General features: G+C 39.3%; 1 protein-coding gene across 1 annotated transcript in view; it reads right to left on the bottom strand.

Moving 5' to 3' along the window:
• The window catches only part of Lrrk2 (leucine rich repeat kinase 2), a 143,195-nt gene that overhangs the window by 71,900 nt on the left and 49,585 nt on the right, over positions 1 to 21,710 (bottom strand). The window contains exons 17-27 of the mRNA XM_031353252.1: positions 21,067 to 21,195; positions 20,823 to 20,993; positions 16,008 to 16,266; positions 13,109 to 13,297; positions 10,406 to 10,524; positions 8,887 to 8,956; positions 8,226 to 8,443; positions 6,557 to 6,807; positions 6,121 to 6,269; positions 3,210 to 3,303; positions 814 to 1,000 (exon numbers count right to left, since the gene is read on the bottom strand). Of these exons, the coding sequence (XP_031209112.1) occupies positions 814 to 1,000; positions 3,210 to 3,303; positions 6,121 to 6,269; positions 6,557 to 6,807; positions 8,226 to 8,443; positions 8,887 to 8,956; positions 10,406 to 10,524; positions 13,109 to 13,297; positions 16,008 to 16,266; positions 20,823 to 20,993; positions 21,067 to 21,195 (1,836 nt within the window). The remainder of the gene's footprint in view (positions 1 to 813; positions 1,001 to 3,209; positions 3,304 to 6,120; positions 6,270 to 6,556; positions 6,808 to 8,225; positions 8,444 to 8,886; positions 8,957 to 10,405; positions 10,525 to 13,108; positions 13,298 to 16,007; positions 16,267 to 20,822; positions 20,994 to 21,066; positions 21,196 to 21,710) is intronic.

Raw genomic sequence — 21,710 nt, 5'->3', positions numbered from 1 at the left:
AGGATTTTCTTCTATGTGTAAATACAAGGAGGCTGATTCATTTTGGTGAGGAGTCATACAGAGGAAGAATGAAGAGATCTAAGTATGTAGGAAAGAGGGAAAACACAGGCCAGTTGTCATCCAGTGAAGATGAGAGACTCAGAGTATGTCAAGCTTTATGAGTCATCAGAGGTAGCATACAATGACACTTTATAGCATTATACATTCAAGACTAGATATATACACTGTGGCAGTTTGAATAGGTTTGGCCCCCAGTCAATTCATGTGTTTGAATGCTTGGCCATTAGGAAGTGTGGCCTTATCAGAGGAGGTATGTGGCCTTGTTGGAGGAAGTATGTCCCTGTGTAGGCAGGCTTTGAGGGCTCCTATGCTCTGGCTCTACCTGCTGTGGAAAAGAGACCCTCTTCCTGGCTGCCTTTGGATCAAGATGTAGAACTCTCAGCTCCTCCAGCACCATGTCTGCCCAAGTCCTGACATGTTTCCTGCAATAACGATAATGGACCAAACCTCTGAAACTGTAAGCCAGCCCTAGTTAAATGTGCATTTTTATAACAGTTGCCTTGGTCAAAGTGTCTCTTCACAGCAATAAAACCCCAAGACACATACTCATATGTAACACTTCTTTAAAAATATAAAACAAGTAGGATTTTCTTGTTGGAAGTTGAGCTTTAACTATACCAACTTACCTCACAGTAAAATCATATCTTATTTACAAAGTAAGAAATATCAACAGATTTAAAAAATAATGGTGATCACACAAACTGAAATCCATTCTCAAGTTTCTGGTAACTTAAAACAAAGATGACCTCTCACCTCTTTCAGTTTATTATGAGAGAGATGCAGTTTCTCTACTCTTGACCATACATGTGGGTTTTCCCTCAAGTCTAAGGTGCTGATCTGATTCTTGCTAAAAATGAGTTCCCTTAAGTTCAGAGACTTCCAATGTGCAGGTCCCGGTAGATATTCAATGTTGTTGTGGCTCATATCCAAGGACCGCAAGCTGAAATGACACGATGTCCCATTGAGAGAAAAGTAGGAGTTTTCAAAGAACACAAAATAATATTACTGGGAAATTATACTAATACCAGACTGAGAATAAGAAATGAATTTAAAGCTGCATCAATTACATAGAGGCATGGATTTGAGATTGTATATTCATAAAGTACTTAGAAGAAAAGGGCTTTTATTCTTTATAGTAGAGGTGTAAGTAAATAAGGATTGTCAGAAACAAAACTGGTCATATTTCCTTGGGATGACAGAGATGATGGTCATGTACCATGTATTACTTTCATTCTAAGACAGAATTTGGGATGTTTACACCAAGAATAAAAAAACTACTTGAAGTGACAGATACAATAGCCCTTGAATATTACATGATGTTCATACAAAAAGCTCACTTAGTACTCCATATTTACAATTTATATATGTACAGTAAAGTTTTCTTGTCAAAGAAAGGAAAGATTGAGGTTCAGTTTCCCTTTGGCCATAAGATTATCTCCCTCAAAATGAAGAAAGATCAGTGCTTTTCCAATGCTCCTGGGGAATGGGAAATTATGACTAACAAGCACACAAATTGTCACTGAGATCTTGCTTCCTCTATAGATTATGCAGTTCCCACTAACACCCCATGGATGGCTTTCACTCATTCTCAAGGTCTGCTCTAAAATTAGTCACTAGAGAAGTGAGCACACCATTTTACCAGCTAGTCTCAGTAGGTATGGGGCCCAGCATGAATAAGCATGTCATGAAATTCGCTTGCTCTCACAAGGCAGAGTTTCTCAACTTTTCAAATAACCTCAATATTCATGAGTCCATGTGTGAGGAGAGAACAAAGGCATGCAGCAATTTATATGTGTTTTTATACATACACTGATCCTTTCTACTCAGTGTATTTGAAGCTTAATAAATGAATTCTATACACACACAGCAGCACCATCTATCTAACAAGAAAGACTTTGGGTCTACAAAGCAATGCTTGTGTTCTTCTAAAAGGTATACTATATATTGTTCTAGTTTCCATAGAAAAATACATATCAACTAGAAAAATAATCTGGCTGTTTTAGATATATTTATTAGTATACCCAGCAATGGACTTGAATCACTAGGTTTTCTCAAAGCAGCATCTCTTTGGGTGTGATCAGGACTCTAGCTGGATAACTATGTGTGCACTTGTAAAACAAGAGAAGATTTAAAACATGAGCATGAAGTCTGGAGATGTGTGCCCAACGATGGTGTTGATGAAATCAGGAGCTGTGTTATAGGGTTAGTTCTATAAGAAGAAGTCATCTTTATGTCACATTGTTTCCTAATAAGTAATCTTAATGATTTGGGGGAATATATTAAAAGTATGAGACCACATTTGTTTAATAGAAACTACTATTTCAGAAGAACTGAAAGCTTGAAATTCAGCCCATCCACACAGAGGAATTATGACTTTTGGGGAGATGTTTCATTTCTCTAGTAGGATTATAGGAAGGAAATGATAGCAGAAGTTATCCTGTAAAATGATTAGGAAAAGTAAAGAGAAGGCCCATGGGTAACAATTCGAATAGGGAGTGGGATTTTGCAAAGTTAGATTTGTACTAAATGAGCTTGTTTAACATTCTCCGTGATGAGGCGGTGGTTGCCGCTTGCCTATGGTAGGCATATGTGTACGTACAAACTATGGTTTTTTTATAAAGCACGAATAAAATGGTTCTTAAAATGACAGTACACTTGAAACTGAATTAATGCTTGATGTTTAGATCTTTGAAGAAATTAACACGTTTCCCTAACCCCAACCACATCACTGTCCAGATGTGGAACTATACTCCTAATCTTCACAGAAAATGTCACTGAAACAAATGTAATTTCAGGTACTAGTGTTCAGGCAACAAATAAATCCCTGTGGTCAGCTAAAACCCAAAAGGAATTAACAACCATCTGGCAAGCACCCAGCCAGCATCATATTACTTGGTTAAAGAATGCAATAAATAAAATAATTAATTATTGAGAGTATTCATATACAAAAGCATGAGAAGTTACTACAAAGGTTAAAGAGATGTATCTTTTTCTTGTAAATATTCAAACTCATATAGAACAAAAGAATTGAGGTTTATTTTTATGTGAAGTGGGTTTATAAATGAATAATATATGCTCACATCAAACCATTGCTTCTAAAAGCTATGCCACAGCTCATTCTGCTTGAAACAAAATAAGAATGGACTCACTGTGGAAGATTGAAAATCACATCTGGAATGCTCATGAAGGAGTTTTGAGACAATTTTAAATTCGTTATGGAGGAAGGTAAGGCAGGCATTGCAGCTGAAGAAAGAAAACAAGATAATGCACATACCATTCATCTTAAGGAGATTCCTGATAAACTCTTTTCAACAGTTTCCAGGAACATATCACTTGTGTAGGCAACATTTTCATACTAATAGTGTAAAACAATTTTACATTATAAGATAATAGTGTGGCCACTAAATACTAAGATGAAGCCACCCTTGTTCATAGATTGGCAGAATTAATATTGTTAACAATGACTATACTACCAAAAGCCATTACAGATTCAATGCAATCCCAATCAAGATCCTGACAACACTCTTTACAGAAATGGAAAAAAAATCCTAACATGTATATGGAACCAGATAAGACTCCAAATAGCCAAAGAAATCCTGAGGGGGGCAATGTAAGAGGGGCTACCATTCTAGATAAAATGTACTATACGACAGAGTCATAGTCATTAAAACTGCATTGTGCTGGCAGAAAAACAGACACGCAGCTCAATGGAACAAAACAGAAAACCCAAACGTGTGTGCACATCACCACTGCCATCTAATATTTGATGAAGATGCCAGAAATTCACAGTGGTGAAAAGAACATCTTCAATAAATGGTGCTGGAAAAACAGGAAAAATACAAGTAGAAAAGTGAAATTAGGCCTGTATCTACCTTGAACAATATTGAGAGAGAGAGAGAGAGAGATTGAGAGAGAGACAGACAGAGACAGAGACAGAGACAGAGAGAAAGACACAGAGAGAGACAGAGAGACAGAGACAGAGACAAACAGAGAGACAGAGAGACAGAGAAAGAGAGAATGCTTAAATAACGTAATGCTACTTAGAATGGTAACAACTTCTCCAAGAACTGTAGGCTATCTAACTCCAGGAAACCTCCTTTTAAGTTATTGGTCAGGGTAGTCTAAGAGACTCCCAAACAGGAATAGGTCTTTCCCATTGCCTTCCTACTGTTGAAGACACAAAGTTCTTTGGACACATGACTTGGAGGATTCTAGCTGAATTTGACACAGAAGAGGCCTCCTTGAGAACTAGCTTTCTTATCAGCAGAAGGTGAAGTGCAGTCATCCAAGGGAGGAGTCAGTAGTCCTACCTAGCGGTGAAGCCTACAAACAATAATAAGCAGATGTCAGGGTCTACCTAAGTGTACAGTAATGACACTGATATCTTGGTGGGAACTCTAAGCTCTCTAGTGGAATTTAAGGCCCGGTCAATAGAAGAAAATCAATCCTGGTCTTATAAGCCTAGATAAGTCATGTATAACTAATGGAATTATGGATATTATTGAACCTACAACTGCCATTTTCCTAAGCCAGTATAATTTCTAACGGCACTCTAAATATGTATCCTTATACCCACAGGTAAGTGTACTCCCACCCTTCATTAAAGAATATCATCAAATAAAGCCATAGTAGTTAAAACGCAGGTAAACATTGACCATGGGCTACCACCCCCCCCCCCGCTGATATATCTACAATATATCCCCTATGCTAAAGGTTCAGAGAATAGCTCAGAAGCAGGGGCAGAAAGTCTGTTAGAGGCATAGGTCCAGGAAGTCTGATGCAGGATTGTGTCTTCTAGACATAACAGAGAAGCTAGACCCATGAAATGTCAACAACACAGCTGCCTGAATAGGACCTGGACAATTTCAAAACCAGTTGACATCCCAACATAGAGGAGAGAGCTACAGGCAATTAACAACTCCTGAGAGAGGAAGAATTAGTCTACCGTAGGTGGCTATCCTATACCATGTAGTCAGCCCTAGAAACACATACATGCAAGCAACACTAAACAGACTCAGCAGGTCATATTTACATATTTATCTGCATATATATGTAACAATATAACTAGAGAACAAGAGGCCATGGACGGACGAGAGAGAAACAGGAATATGGGAGGGGTTGAAGAGAGGAGAAAGGGGGAAATAAATAATTCAATTATATTTTAATTAAATAATTTGTTTTAAAATCTGTTCTGCTATTCAACAGCATTGAGAATGTTTGCATGTGCATGTAGGCAGCCACAGAACTCTTTAGTTCAAGAGGTAAAAATGAACAAAACCATGAAGATTATTTGTAAGCTGTGAGACTGTAACTTCTTTTCCTATGAAAAATACTTTAGCAGTGGGCTAAGAACTTTTAAAACTACAGACAGTTTTGAAAACATTTTTTTTAAATATGAGTATACTGTTGGATCCCATTACAGATGGTTATGAGCCACCATGTGGTTGCTGGAAATTGGACTCAGGACCTCTGGAAGAGCAGTCAGTGCTCTTAACTGCTGAGCCATCTCTACAACCCCATGAAAATAAACTTTTAAACACTTTTAGTTTTATAGAAAATAAACTTGGCAAAGAGGGCCAAGTTCCTGTCCTCTCATCCCTGCTTTCCCACACACCTTTCTCCTGTTAGGAAGTGAGCATTAGTTCAGCTGTAACAAGGGGCCAATATTGGTACAGCAGTGTCATCAAACAGTTTGGTTTGAAGTCATTCCTTGTGGTTTCACAAACAGCACATCTGTCCATCATCACTGTTCTTCCTCTTCTCTTCCCTAAACCATGGTAACTATGACTCTGTTGATTGGACCCACAGTTTTACCTTTCCCAGAATGTCTGATAAGTGTGATCAAACTTCCCTGGTCCTCTCTCACTTAAATACCTGTCTACCTTCGTTTCTCCAAACCTTTCCCTGGCTTAATAGCTCATTTTGTTAATCTGTCAAGCTGGCTTGTAGAACTTGGGAATATTTTAACTGAAACACCACCTGCAACTTCCCTCCTAAAACACCTATGTGTGTCGCCCCCTTGGAGACCTGGTAATGGCGAAATCAGCACACAGCACTCACCAAGAAAATTCATGCGGGCACTGAAACTCTCTACTTTTGGACAAGCCTCAAGAAAGTCTTCAGGTAGGGATGGAATGCGGTTTTTACTAAGATTTAAAATCTTCAGTTCCTTCAGGCTCAAGGGAGAGCAAATCCCAGATATTTTATTTCTAGTTGGAAAACACAAAGCTGAGGATTAAAAAACATGAGTACTAGTAGAATTGAAAGGTATGAAATCAATTTACGTTCCAAGTAAGGATCAAAGCACATTTAAGTCTCTTAAAATTAATTGTGAGAATTTCAAGTGACAATATTGCCTTAAGTATCAACTGCACTCACCCTCTTCTGCCATGCTTACTTCAAACCCATGGCTATAGAAATAGCGCCCTCTTTTCTTATCCCTGCTAAGTTCAGTGCAACGCGACTTCCCTTGCTGCCTTAATGAGCCTGTTCTTACCCTTCCAGTAGGAGCTGCTCAAGTTTCTCCACCACTTGGGCGAGGTTCTCCGGGATGGAAGAGAGCTGGTTATAGGACAGGTTCAACTGTTTGAGGCTTGGACACTTCACCGCAGGGTCTAAAACTACTGTTGGTCCGATGTCATTTCGAGAGGCATCTAGGTTGGTAATACTGGGCATTCTCAACAGGAAGGAAGGAAATGAGGCGAATTTGTTACTGTGCAGATCCAAATGTGTCAAACACTTCAGAGTCTGGGAAGGAAAAAAAATCAAATAGTCCAAACTGAGTGTTTGAGAGATAACTCCAGCACCAGTTCTGGTCATCCTAACGTCGCTTAACTGGAACCATCTGGAAATTGTCTTCTTTAATTGAAAACAAAATGCTCACCAGAACTTTAGTAGACTTAGTAGACCAACAGTTCTTGCTATGGTGTAAATTATTAAAACAGGAAAAATTCATAAGCAACTGTTAAAAGCAGGCTGATAAATATAAATTTGAGACCTCAATTCAGCTTATTTATAGAAATTAGTTCTGCAAATTGCAAGATGGAATCAGGCCTACTACAATGCTATCCAACATGCATGGTTAAGCCTATCAGAAGCAGGCTTTCCTGTGGGCTAATTCATATTAAAGTGGATAAGAATTTCTGAACAGCATTATCTAGCTAGCTGTGTGAAATCCAAAGTAATGGGGTAATTGTTGCCTCAATTCTAAAAGAGAGACCTAACTGTAGTGATAGACTATTATAAAACTCTCTTACATTCTAAGAGAATGGAACCTTGGCTGGTGCTCACAGCTAGAGTTAGTAATGCACCTTGAGATCACTTAACACTGCTCTCCTATTGTGTATTTCAGCCTGTTTGTATAAACCTTCCTAATGATAAGACCTTTAATACAGTTTATGCTGAAGTGACCCCAATTTCCATTTCTACTTCATAACTGTAATTTTGCTACTATTATGAATTGTAATATAAATACCTGATATGCAAGATATCTGATATGTGGCCCCTGTGAAAGGGTCATTTGACCCCCAAAGCGGTCATCATCTACAGGTTTGAGAACTGTGCTTTAAGGGAACAGTATAACAACCAAATTTCCTTGCCTTGGATTTCTCATAAAATCAGCTTTTATAGCCAAAGCTAAAGCATAGTTATAATCTTAAATTATACACTCTGGCATGCCCCTAACCCAAGAGTAATGCATGTGTGTATGTATATTGTGGTAATAATTGCCAGAAATAGAACATACATTAAAATAAACTTTATAAAGCAAATACCTACCATAGAAGTTGGAAGCCATGTGGCTATGGGTTGATAAGTCTGTTTGCAGTACTACTTGCTATCAGGGTCAGTGGGGTCATTGGGAGTCAGTATCCCTTCCCCGTGGGGTGCTTCCTGTACTGTTCAATAAATTCAGAGTAAATGCCATTTGCATGGAAGACTACAGAAGTCGTGGGGAAAGGAATAGAGAATTAAAATCTGAGCTTGCTGTCAGAAAAACCACTCCAAGAGGAAGTCTTTAATGTCTGCCTTTAATGTGACCATGGACACATTCCAGGTAATCTGGGGTTATTACAAATGTGTTTATACAGATGTGCTTACCCAAGCAAACGGGAGAGTAATGTGGTCCCCCACAGGGTCTTAGAAGTTACAAGACAAACAGACTTTACCTCACACAGCTGCTGTGGGAAGCTCGTGAGTGAATTCTGGTGAAGTTCCAGTTTGGTGAGATGCTCCAGGTGGCTACTGAGGCAACACTTGTGGCTCAGAGCATCAATATCTTTCAGTTCATTGGCAGATAGGTCTAAGGATGTGATGTGTTCTCTCTCAGAAGCCAGGGAAGAAGAGCTATCTGATTGCCTCGCATGGGACTGCAGCCTTGAGGACCCTTTTCCCACAAACAACAAAAGACAGAAATGTAAGTGCACAGTTGAATGAACCTGGGAAAATGGACTGAGCTCTCTTCACCTCAGGAGGCATGTTCTGCAACACCAAACTGTGGAGTGCGCCCACTAGTGGTTAGAATGTACAGCAAATAAAAGTACTTAACTGGTGGTGTGAAAACAGAACTACAAATGAAAATAAAGAATGGGGCTGGGGGAAACATAATTTGGATTTCAGAAAACTCATAAAAATGCGAGTCTGATAACAGTCATAAAAAGTAAATCTTAGTGGCCTCTTTGATGATTAGGTGAAGACATATGAAAGCTGCGAAAATTCAAAAAAGCAGCAAAAATATAAAAAGTAAATAAAATAATCAAAGCAAATCAAATGAAACCACAGATTCTGCCACAAATATCTATGTAACTAAAATCATTTCCCCATACTTACTGAGAGACTCATCTGAAGACAGCATTTTTCTTTTTCGTCTCAGTAAATCTTCATGATCAAAAACAGGACCCTATCAAATAAATAATGTCTTAAATAAAATTGCTATCATTGGTCATATCATTTTTTTATTTTGAGAAGAGAACATTTCTATGTAGAAGCAACTAAGAAATGAAATGATTGCAGAAATAAATAAGCAAGAACAGAGAGCTCCAAAATGAAGCTAAAAGAAAACTCATCATATTTCTGCTCAAATGTCCTGTGCATTGATCTTCCCCTTCCTTTTATGTACTTAAAGAAGGGTCAGATTGGCCTAGAACTCGGGACCCTCCAGACTTGGCCTCCTGAGTGCTGGGGTTTCAGAAGTGCCACCAGACACTTATACTTCCTTAAGTTTGAAGTATAAAGAAATTACAAGGCAGAAGTTGAGGCAGAAAGCTTTATACAATCGGCAGTTACATCAGCTGACAGAAGTAAATTTGTAACTACTTATGGAAATCACAACTGCCCTATACAAATCCTGGGACCAAATTTATTCTATTTGTCTACAATCACTGGTTTGTATTCACCTTCATATAAGTTCAAAATAAGGTAAGCAAGAATAACTTGGGGATTTTTTATTCTATTTTCAATTGGCACATTATTTACCAGGCCCAATAAGATGCATACATATTAGACACTGAGCAAATCACCTGGGGAGGAGGATCTCAGTAGGCTGAGCTTATAGAAATGAAAAATAGGCATGTTTATATCCACACAGCTCAGCTTTCTCCAGGCAACCTTCCTTTCCTACTTATTAATTTCATGTGATATATGTTGGGTATGGTTCCTATGCCCAGGCACATGTGTGAAGGTCAGAGGAAAGCTGTGCGAGGGTGACTGTCTCCTCCCAGCCTGCTGCGACTCCCAGGGATTGCTGTCAGCAGGAGCACCATCTTCAAAAATCAAAATAAAATTCTCACAAGCATAGATCAGAAAGACGAAATCTGAAAACACTGTACATTTAAAAATTCTTAAAAAAAGATTTCAAACAAAAGGCTTTGTCAGATAAAGGGAGTCTGTCTACGGTGCTTTTGCCAGAGCCAGCGGGACAGTAAATTATGTGTGATAATCATTTCATGTTATATGCCTTAATATATACAATAGATATGTACAATAAAGTTAAGGGCTTCTTCCACAACAAAAAGACATTTTTAAATGTTTAATACTGCATTAGGATCCAGCTTCTAACACACATCAGCATTAATCTTACAAAGTAAACCTAAAAATAGTGCAACCCTCAGTATCAAGCATCTCATGGAGACCTGAGATTTCAATGGAATTTTTCCATTGAAAAACTACTAGTGTACATGCATGTGTGTGTATGTGTATAAATCCAAGATAAGTGGTAAAATAATGTGTCTTCGTGTGCATTCATTTATGTATCAGGTAACTCCTTGCCAATCACACCCAGCTTTGCAAGAGTTCAGTCATCAAGAGAATGTCAGGACCAAACATTTAACGTAGACACCGTGCAACTTACCAGTGAATTGGAATGCCTCTGAGCATTTGGGGAGCAGCGCTGCAGAGCTAGATCTCTGTAAACTTCTCCTACACTAATTGAATTGGACTTCTTCTTCACGAGAAATGAGCTCTCGCTGCCTGTTTCGAAATGGAAGAGTAACAGTGACGTGAGGAAGAAGATCTGAGCATTGTCAGTGGGCCACAGAAGTCTAAATGTTTTCATTAACAGACACTGCACAGGTTCAGTGGGAAAGAGTGCTTTTCACACAGACATGAGGACCAGAGTTTGGAAACTGGTAGCCACAAGTCATGTGGTCCTGAGGACATGTGTAACTTCAGCACCGAGTGGCACACGTGTAACCCCAGCACCGAGGGGCACACGTGTAACCCCAGCACTGAGGGGCACACATGTAACCCCAGCACTGAGGGGCACACGTGTAACCCCAGCACTGAGGGGCACATGTGTAACCCCAGCACTGGGGGGCAGGGGGTAGACACAGAAGATTGGATGGGACTCATTGGCTTCCAGCCTAGTGGAAAAACTAAATTCCAAGCTCAGTGAGATATCCTGCTTTCAAGAAATAAGGCAGTGAGCCTTATGTCTATCTAATATATACCTAATACCTCCATGGAAACACACCGGGTGCATACACACACACACACACACACACACACACACACACGCACACGCACGCGCGAGCGCATGTGCACACACACACACACACACACACACACACACGCACGCACACACAAGGAACTTCATATTTCCCTGTGAACATGAGAATAAAAATGGTAAACTATGTTAGCATTTAAGTTAAAACTCAATGAGTGTGTTCTTCCTTCAGGTGTGTTGACCTGTGGTAGAGTCAACATGGAGTGCTGGCTAAAGGTAGGCAGATCTCTCTCTCAGAGTTGGTCAGGGGTCAGAAGGAGTAAACCAAGAAAATGAATAGTCACACATATTATAGTACACATAGCATAGAGCGCAAAGAAAGAAAGCAGAAATGTATGGCCAACAGTTTTCTTTACACTGTCTCATAGATTTTTTAAAGCTGGCTTTAAATATTTAAAATATACCTTAAATTATTAAACATTCAACATTCTTGAATATAATTCATTTGGATTTCATTCTTTGAGGTTAAACAGCATACATTTTTAAATTTTTTATATTATTATTGTTATTATTATTATTATTATTATTATCATTATTATTATTATTTTGGTTTTTTGAGACAAGGTTTCTCTGAGTAGCCCTGTCTGTCTGTCCTGGAACTCACTCTGTAGACCAGGCTGGCCTCAAACTCAGAAATCCACCTGCCTCTGCCTTCCAAGTGTTGGGATTAAAGGCGTGAGCCACCGCCCGGCAACAGCATATATTTTTAAAATAATTTATTTTTGGTTTTTAGCAGTACTGGGGGTTGACCCCAAGACCTCATGATTCATGTATTCTAGGCAAGCCCATACCATTGACCTAGACCTACAATTAGCACAGACAAGTCTGTATGTATCATTGAGCTGTACTTACGACTATTAATAATTCTTTTAAGAGTAAGAGATGAAGGTGACAGAAATTATGAGTTTTCAAGCATAAACGAACAAAATGTCATAATTTTCAAAGATAAATATTGAGGAACTATTTGTGAAAAACTATAAGATTTTCAATTCTACTACTTTTTAGCTTGGAAAATAGAATTAATGCTAGGTGCTTGAAGTAAATTATAAATTCAACACACCAGCATCATTTTCATAATGTATAATATGAATCTTGATATAAACCCACTGGCTCAATATTTAAGTTTAACTCATTCTATAGTATAAATTATTTTATTAAATTTTTAAATAAGAGAGTTGAGAAAATGGCTGAATGAAGATGCCTGCTACCAAGCCTGAAGCCCTGAGTGCAAAACCCAGAAACTACATGGCACATGGTGAGAGGAAAGAACTGATTCACACAGATGCTCCTCTGCCCTCCACATGGACACTGTGCCTCACATACCCTACAAACTAACGAATAAATAAACTAAATAAGAAGGGTGGTATGTATGGAAGTAAGTGGACCAGACAAAGCATGAGCAAAGTACACTGTCACAGATGTATTAAAATGTCATGGTGAAGCTTGTCAATTTGTACACTAAAAAAAAAAAGAAAATGAGCAAATTTAACAAGTTCCATAACTCTATTTTAAACAAACTGAATTGTATTAAATGGTAAATTCTATCATCATGTATCTTGCTTTATCAATTTCAAAAGTTAAGTCGAGTTTGTTATTAAAATAGTAACATTGTTTAAACCATAATAAAATCTAGTGAGTTATTAAAATAGTAACATTGTTTAAACCATAATAAAGTTAAGAACTAACTTTCCAAGTATGGTCCAGACCCTTTCCTTAGAATTTCCTGATTTCTACCTGTAACCTGAAAGGCTGGCATTATTAACTTATAAAGATTGACAGAGAAAATGACAGAGCCACAAAATCCTAGTGGTATCAGGGCATGGACAGCAACTCCAGTGTGAGAATTATCTCACGGTGAGAGTGTACATGCCCGAGCCCTCCGAATCACACTGGGATGCTGGGCACAGTTTCTTGAGCTACTGCTTTAAATGGAACACATTTTTACCCATTTTTCCCAAATGAGTTAAAAGCAGGATTGTCGTGTGAGTTCTCAGTGTTTGGTGCCAGTGCGTAAATATGAGTCATAGTGGATCTGTTTAAAATACATACCTTCACTATCCAGATCATCACTCTGGCCGAACACACTGTCCATAGACGAGTCGGGAACGAAGGTCCATTCACCAAATTTCGCCAGCGCATCTTCAGAGAAGTTGCCGTCACTGCCCGAGGCCACGCCTTCTTGAAGGGTATTTCTCATCTGATACCGGAGCACTTTTCTCGCTAGGACAGACCCTGTGTCTAAAAATAAATCAACTGGTGACTTAGAAATCAACAATTGTCGGGCAGTGGTGGCACATGCCTTTAATCCCAGCACTTGGGATGCAGAGACAGGAGGATCTCTGAGTTCGAAGCCAATCAGGGCTATACAGAGAAACCCTGGCTCAAAAAACAAACAAACAAAAAAAACAAAAACAAAAAACAAAACAGAAAGAAAGAAAGAAGGGAAGGAAGAAAGAGAGAGAGAGAGAAAGAAATCAGCAAAAAAGAAAACACACTTTTCTCAAGCTCCTTATACATATCTGATGCTTTAAAAATATTTTTTCTTGCAGAATCACTATACTGCATATAATAACAGTGTATATTTGCCATGGACTCTTCTCTGTATCATTCCAGTTTTAGTATTTGTGCTGCAGCTATAGAGGCTTGGGTATAATGGCCATTTTCAGTCACGAAGTTAACTTAACTTGGGGAAGGAAGAGTTGTAAAGACAGACAGACAGACACATGCGATGTCACTTAAAAGCTTGTTAAGCTCTCTGAGGACAAATCACTCACCTGGAACATGCAGGTGACATGTTCAGGACAGGATGACAGAAAATTAAATAATACCATGCTTATGAAATCTTACAACAATGCTAAAAATGTAATAAATAAAATTTGTCCAGTAGCACATATGAGTTTTAATACCTGTGTTGCCTAACTTTATGCCAACTTGATACAAGTTAGGGTCATCCTTAAAAGAAGAAAATCTTTGTTGAAAAACTACCTCAACAAGATTGGGCTGTAGCAAAGCCTATGGGGCATTTTCTTAATTAGGGATTGATATGGAAGGGCCCAGCCTACTGTGAGTGGCACCATCCCTGGGCTGGTGGCCCTAGGTGCTATATAAGAGCAAGGTAAACAAGGAACGAGGAGTAAGCCAGTACACAGCCTCCTCTATGGCTTCTGAATTAGCTCTTGCCTCTGGCAGGCTTCAAAGAAAATAAACACTTTCCTCCTCAAGTTGCTTATGATGAGTTCCAACCCTAAGACAATGCTCTTCTCAATTTTTCATTGCATTTTATATTTACTTTATACCAAGAAGAAATGTGCTGGTAGTCACCATTGATCTATAGATACCCTAGAAGATTTCTTCAAATATTACTTTCACGGATCACATGAATACAATATGTGAGTCAGTCAAATAAAACCTGAGAAATATTTCAATGTCATGAATTTAAATTTTTCCTTTCGACAAACAACCAATGGTGTCATGACATTAACATTTTAAAAGTTACAGCAAGATTTGCCACTGTAAGATTTTCACACACGAAACTAAAGGAATACTTCATCTCCATCCAAGGTCACAACCCCATTCTGTCAGAAATCAGAGAACAAAGATGAAGGAGGTGGCTCCTATCTATAATCCCAGAGCTCAGAAGGTAGCGGTGGGTTTGCCTACAAGTTCAAGTTCAACCTGCTCTGCTCTACTTAGAGAGTTTCATGTCAGCCTGGGCTACACAGAGACACCCTGAAGAGAAAGGGGTATAGAGATGGGGGGAAGAAAAGAGAAGATGGAAGAAGAGGAGGGAGGGAAGGAGAGAGAGGGAGGAAGGAAGGAAGGAAGGAAGGGGAAGAGGAAGGAAGGGGAAAGCCATCACTTGCAGAACTATTTTCCAGTATGGTGTTCTATTTTCACATCAGTGATTAACACAACCCAACAGAATTTTCAGCAATCAAAACACCATTATCATGTGAAGTTTATAATCCCTTCTTGACCAGGTTCATACTATACTGCCCAGCCTGGCCTCACAATCCCCATCTGAACCTCTCTGGTCCGTTTTTAATCCACATTTAAGTTTGTTGCCTGCTTCTCCTATGGGACTGCAAATGATTCACTGGATGAATTTCCCATAGTTTTTGTTTGGTTGTTCGGTTGTTTGGTTTGGGTTTGGTTTTGGTTTTGTTTTGTTTTGTTTTTTTGAGTATTTCTCTCTTCCCCCCAATCTTTTTAAAATATTTAATGATAGTTTTAATGTATATCTTCATGCATAAAAATCTGTATCCTGAATGTTTAAGAACACATAATAAGTAAATGACTATCTTTGCCGGGCAGTGATGGTACACGCCTTTAATCCCAGCACTTGGGAGGCAGAGGCAGGTGGATTTCTGAGTTCGAGGCCAGCCTGGTCTACAGAGTGAGTTCCAGGACAGCCAGGTCTACACAGATACACAGAGAAACCCTGTCTTGAAAAACCAAAAAAAAAAAAAAAAAAAAGACTATCTTTCCCTATACAAACAAAATGTTGTACATATTAGATTTAAAAAATGCAAAAGTAAATGGATTTTAAACATCAAAAGAGTGCAGAATGTCCTCAGGAAGAACAATTTTAATTACTGTTGATATGTGAAGTGCTTGCTATATAACATGTGCTTTCTGTATCATTTACTACCAACTCATCCTTGCAAATTTATAAATATCCAGTGATCATATATTATATGCAAAGCAGTAGCATAGACACTAAGATTCCAAGAGTGGACAAAACTAACCTTGATGTCACTGTGCTTATAATCTACTAGAAAGATTGTGAAAAGAAAAAAATACAATTATCTACCATTATAATTGAGTTTGTGTACAGTGGATCAGTGGGATAGTGTTTGTGTAGCATGTACAAACTCCTAGGTTCAAAGTTATGACGTTGATTACACTTAGAGTAAGAGTTACACAAGACATTCTTTTTGGTACTTACTTGTTTGTTTCCTTAAATTAGATGACTTATCTGGAAACAAAGGACCAAGCCAGGAAGGATCGATTTTTCCTATGCAAAATCCTCCAAGGCAAATGCTGTTGTTGGCCAGGTCCAGGGCAAGTCTCCTCAGGAGTAAGCTAATGACCTGGCTGTCGCCCTTTTGGATGCTCACTGTCAAGGCTTTCCGTACATCTTGTTCACGGCAACCACCATTAAGCAACAGTTCCACCAATTTAGGACTGCTCTCTTTCTCACATACCTAGTTTTACAAAAAAGAGGAAGTGGGCACAAAATTTAAATTCCTAATCTTTGGCTAGACAGAAAAATAGAGCTTGGTATGGTCAATCTTTATACTTCAAATTTAGGTTGAAATGAAATGAAATAAGGCAAAACTATTCTTACAATAGACAAGGGAAATAAAATGAAATTATTAACACAGATATAAGCATAAATATAATAATCTTGCAGCTGCCAGTCAATGGTTCAGAGAGAACTCGTCATCCTTTGAAGTGGACATTTCTGGTTTCTTTAACAACTCGGTTGTGTCATGTGATGTTTTTCTGGAGGCTGTCTTGTGAGAGGGCATGTGATGTTTTGCTGAAAACAGACCCTTGAGAAGGTGTGTGATGTTTAGAATGAATATAAATGGAACTTCACAAACAGTGAGAGAATGCTCTTACATTGCTACCCCATGCAACACTTTGCTGGTCTTCATTCATCTTCAGTAGAGAGAATTGCTCCAAAGAACTTCTTGTGGTATTCAGGCCACTTCCACTGACTCGTGTCATTTGTTTCTGCACATCCTTGCTGTTTCTGCAAGATCATGCCACCACTACTAACTTGTGTTTGGTGTTTGCTATTGAACTGGACTGCCGGTATCCTGACAATGAAGAGCAGAATCGCTTCCAAGGAACTACTTCTAAACAGGTCCACAGCCCCCTCCCTATTTTTTTATTAACCTAGGCTAGTGCACTTTTGTGAACACCTACTGCACTGATACTTGTTGCATAGATGCCAGGTTATACCCTCCTCGACGAAGAGAGGAGGCTCATGGTATTCAAAAAGCTGCCCCAGCCTCGGAAGACCTTAGGATCTCAGAAGCTCAGGAAATTACATGTTGTAAGAGGCCCCTCCCCAAGGCTGTCCCCAATTCTGGACAATATCTGGGATGCAAAGACTCTCTAATGGACCTTCCTTTCTGCTGGGCTGGGAGCTCCAGCTTTCATGAGTCATCACCCATGCTGGGGTAGGTTTTCCCACGATGCAACTGTCTTTGAGTAACTCATGCTCCTATAAACAACTGCAGGAAGCTCATTGGTTTACAGGTTAGACTTCAAATGGAAATGTTCCTTGGTCAGCTATCAGTGCCCCATCAACAAACACTTGTTTATGACTCTGAAGTAAGAGTCACAAAACAATTCTATGAATTCAACATTCGGGACAACACAAAAATGAACACTGTACCTTCTATTATAGTGGACAATATAAGAAATATTTTGGAATTTAAATGTAAACCCTAAAATATAATGGGAACACATATTAAACTCTCATGGACCTTCAGAAGTAAATCTTGATTTTTGTCTCAGGTTTGGATGTGTAGGGAAGGGTTTAAGAAATGTTTTTATTGGAGTTTGAAGGAAGAGGATGACTAGCTATATGATTTCATTGTCCAAGGAGAAAGGATTAGAAGAAAAGGAAAAGCAGTGAGCTATACAATGGGCGTGGCCAAGAACAAGCGATGCCCATGTGGACCCAGTGCTACACACAATGGGGTGGCCAAGAACAAGCGATGCCCACTCGAACCCAGTGCTACACAATGGGGGTGGCCAAGAATGAGCGATGCCCATGTGGACCCAGTGCTACACAATGGGGGTGGTCAAGAACAAGCGATGCCCATTTGAACCCAGGCCCTTCAGGCTGCTGTGAAGAGTGACAGATCATACCCAGCCCCCATGGTCTTTCCCCCCACATATCTCACAGCTATGCCACCTGTACCCATACTACCCACAACCAGGCACCAGATCACAGACATCCAAAGCCGATTCCTCATGGTGCAGGACTTTCCTTTCCTCAGACACCACACTTGGTCTCAAACTACTGATTTTTGTTTTCAGAGCACTAGCAAATCTCACCTGGAACACAATTTTCATAATATTTAATCATTCATTGTGACTAACCTTAGGATGTTCATGAAAATGCTGTTAAAGCTGTCTTTACTCCCTAATACCTTCCTTATGATTTAAACAAATCAAAAGAAGCCCAATTAAAAAAAATATATCCTTCATAGAGAAGACACAATAAAAACTTGTGTCATGCAGACATTCCTGTCTCTGATGCAAACTGCTCTGCCCTTAGCTCCTCGCTACCTTCAACACTGCTCCCCCTTCTCATTTCTTCCAGAATTCAACAATTCCAACCCAAGATGGTTCTAGAAATGGACACTGTCCACCATATACATATGCATATACATATATGTATATATATACATATATATGCATATGTATGTATATATGTGTGTGTGTATATATACATTTATATACATACATATATGTGTGTGTGCATATATATATATATATATATATATATATATATATATCAGTCTCTAATCAAAAGCTAACCTGAGTACCTTTCATGACATGATGGGTCTATAATCTCCTAAAACCACTGACACCCCAATTCAGCAGGAAGATAGATTTTTTTTTATGCTCACTAATCCACTAGGTCCCCCATCTTATTATTCATTTAACTCTTTGTGTAAACCAAGAGACTAGAGCATTTAGAATCCAGACCTTTTGAGCACTGCTGCAAAGAGCTGAGAGACACACCCAACTCTGTCTCTTCGTAGTTTCTACAAAGCATTCATAGACATGGCCTTTCCCCTCTGGTCATGACGGTCTTGCCTTGTTCTCATCTTAAGGCAAATAATAGTTTTTTAGTAATAGTTATGGAGTAAAAAAATTATCGAGGGTGGACACTGGACCTTCAGCTAGGATTCTAACTGCTACTCCTTCCTGCCCCATCCCCAGCTGCAAGTGGTCTTGGGAGAAACTAGGATAGGTAGGAAGTAGAAGGTTTACTGAAAGGGGAATCAGGGACAAGCTTCCATATGTTGTCATCCAAACCTGGGATAGGACTGTGTAGATTGAGTCATTTAGGGACCATCCTCAATCCTTCATGTAACACTTCAAACATCCTTGGTTAAGAAGTCTACTAAACTCATTAGCTTGCCAAGTTAGACTATGATGGCATTGTACTTTGATCTATCATTAATGACTTGTCAGGAGTGAATAGAGACTTGTTATATCTTTCCCAGGAAAAGTTAATACAACAGCAAAGAAAATGAGAACATGGCGAGAGACAGGTTCCAACAGTAGACTTGCGTGTCATGTGAAGGACAATTGGAGAGCAAAGTCTGTGAAGATGCAAAGCAAGAAGCACATCTAGAGCTCTTCACACCCCAACAAGAACATAAACAAGCAAGTGAAGCATTAGACTGGAACCGCCCACAGCATCTGGCTAGCTTTGACATTTCCCCAGAGGCCACACTAAGCTGCCTAGGAGACAGGAGGAAAGGGGCTCACTGTGAGTGGTCAGTAGAATAGTTCAATCGGAACCACAGTGAGAAGTCACCTCAGCTTGTAAGAATGGTTATCAAAAAGGTAAAAGTAAAAAGTGCTCCCAAGGGTGTGGAAAAAAGGAAACACTTACAAAATGTTTGTGAGAATGTAAGCTAGATAGCCCTTGTGGAAAACCATATAGAAGTGTCAAAAAAATAAAACCTAAAAGTAGGATCCAGCTGTTGTGGTGGTGAGTGCTTTTAAGCCAACACCACGAGATAGTGGCGGGCAGATCTCTGTGAATTTGAGCCCACCCTGGTCTTCACAGTAAGTTCTAGGCCAGTAAGACCTTGATTGTAAGACTCACAAATCAACAAATAAACAGACAACCCTTACACCTGACCAGAACTATCACGAGATTCAGTCAACTCATTACTGAATATATATCCAAAGGAAATTAAATGTTGAAAAACATTGACAATCCCATGTTCAGCGACATTAACTCTAATAAAGATATGTAATCCATCTAGGGACCCATTATGACGTGAGGAGAGGAAGATGATACATTTACGAGCTGGAAGGTCACCCAGCCTCATTTATCATAACCTCATCACCGAATCCCAACATGGATGAACCTCCAGGCCAACAAGTGAGGGGATTAAGTTGAGCAAAGACAGAAAATAACACACCATATCACATGCCCTAGAACACAAAGTTGATAGAGTAGATCTGAGAACAGAATTGTCCTGGCTGGAGGCTGGCATCGCACAGAAAGTGATGGGTCACCAGTTACAGATATATAGCCATGAGATCATGATTTTAAACGTTTCAAATAGATGAATACATAAAGACAAAGTAAGCAAGTGGTTACCCAGAGCCAAAGAGAGAAGTACCCAGATGTCCAGGGAGAAAGAAATAGGAACTAGCCTGCTGCTTATGAGATTTAACTGTGCAGTGATGAACATGTTCTAGCATTGACTCTGGCAATACCAGGACAACTCTACACAAACACAAGTTCATAGCCTTACAACTTCCACTCAGAGACGGGCTCTCGATGTGTCATTGTATTGCTCTAGCTGACTTCAAACTCACTGGTGATCCTCCTGTCTCAGTCTTTCATGATTGAATTATATACTTTAAACACACAAATTGTATGGTCTATTACGTTTCAATAAATCTTTTAATGAGGGAACAATGTCGAAGAGAAGGGAGAAGCATAATAATGGAGACAAATAAAAGTGAGGGCTGGAATATTTACCTGATAGATTAAAGAAGTTGCTCCCTTCACTTGATTGGCATCAGCTCCCAAGAGGAGCAAACATTCGGCCATGATGCTGTTATTCTGATCACAGGCTCTCTCTAGCATCGTGCTTTTCAGCTCATCATCCACAGCCACTTTTGCAAAGCATTTGCAACATAAGTTGAGGAACTAGGAGGAACAGGAATGAGGATGAGAAGCAGCTGGAGGGACAGAGTTTAGGCCACAGGCAGCAAACCCATACCTGTTCATCCTTTTGTTCCACAACACTGGAAGACATCTGATGAAATATCACCACATCAAACGAATAATGCACTAGCAGCTTGGAGAAAGATACTGACAGTTCAAGTACTGACAAGATTGTCTGTAATCCCTGAAAGTGCAAGCAAGAATAATAGCAAGCAATGTAATCAATTATGGGCAAAAAAATAGCTCAATGATATGCAACAGTTCATATATGATATTTAAGACCCCACTTGCTCTTTTAACTAAACAGAGAGACTTGGAATTGAACTTGGCAGCTGTAAACCTTGAAATAATCATGTCTCCCTCTCTTGGTACTAAGAAATATATTAAGGACAAGGAGAACAAATGCTAGCTGGCAAACCATCCTCAAATACTTAATCCTCTCAAATTTGGCCACTAAATGTTCCTTTGTGAAACCAGACCTGCGGAGGAAAGCTAGATGTGGCTCGGGATTAGAAAAGCTGGTGGCATCTGGATGCAAAGCGGACAGTCTTGACATCAGGAGGGCACAGGAGTCATGGAGTCCAGAACTTCTCCCACCTTTTCTTGCTAGCTCCTGCATACACTTCTACCTCAGAGGCAAGCAAGTCCTCCTGATCTCATGGCAGCTTGGCACAATTGTCTGAGGCTCCGAAGGCAGAA

This window comes from Mastomys coucha, unplaced genomic scaffold (genome assembly GCF_008632895.1).
Source record: "Mastomys coucha isolate ucsf_1 unplaced genomic scaffold, UCSF_Mcou_1 pScaffold11, whole genome shotgun sequence".
In the NCBI taxonomy this organism is placed as follows: Eukaryota; Metazoa; Chordata; class Mammalia; order Rodentia; family Muridae; genus Mastomys; species Mastomys coucha.
This window is presented reverse-complemented; position numbering and strand designations above follow the sequence as displayed.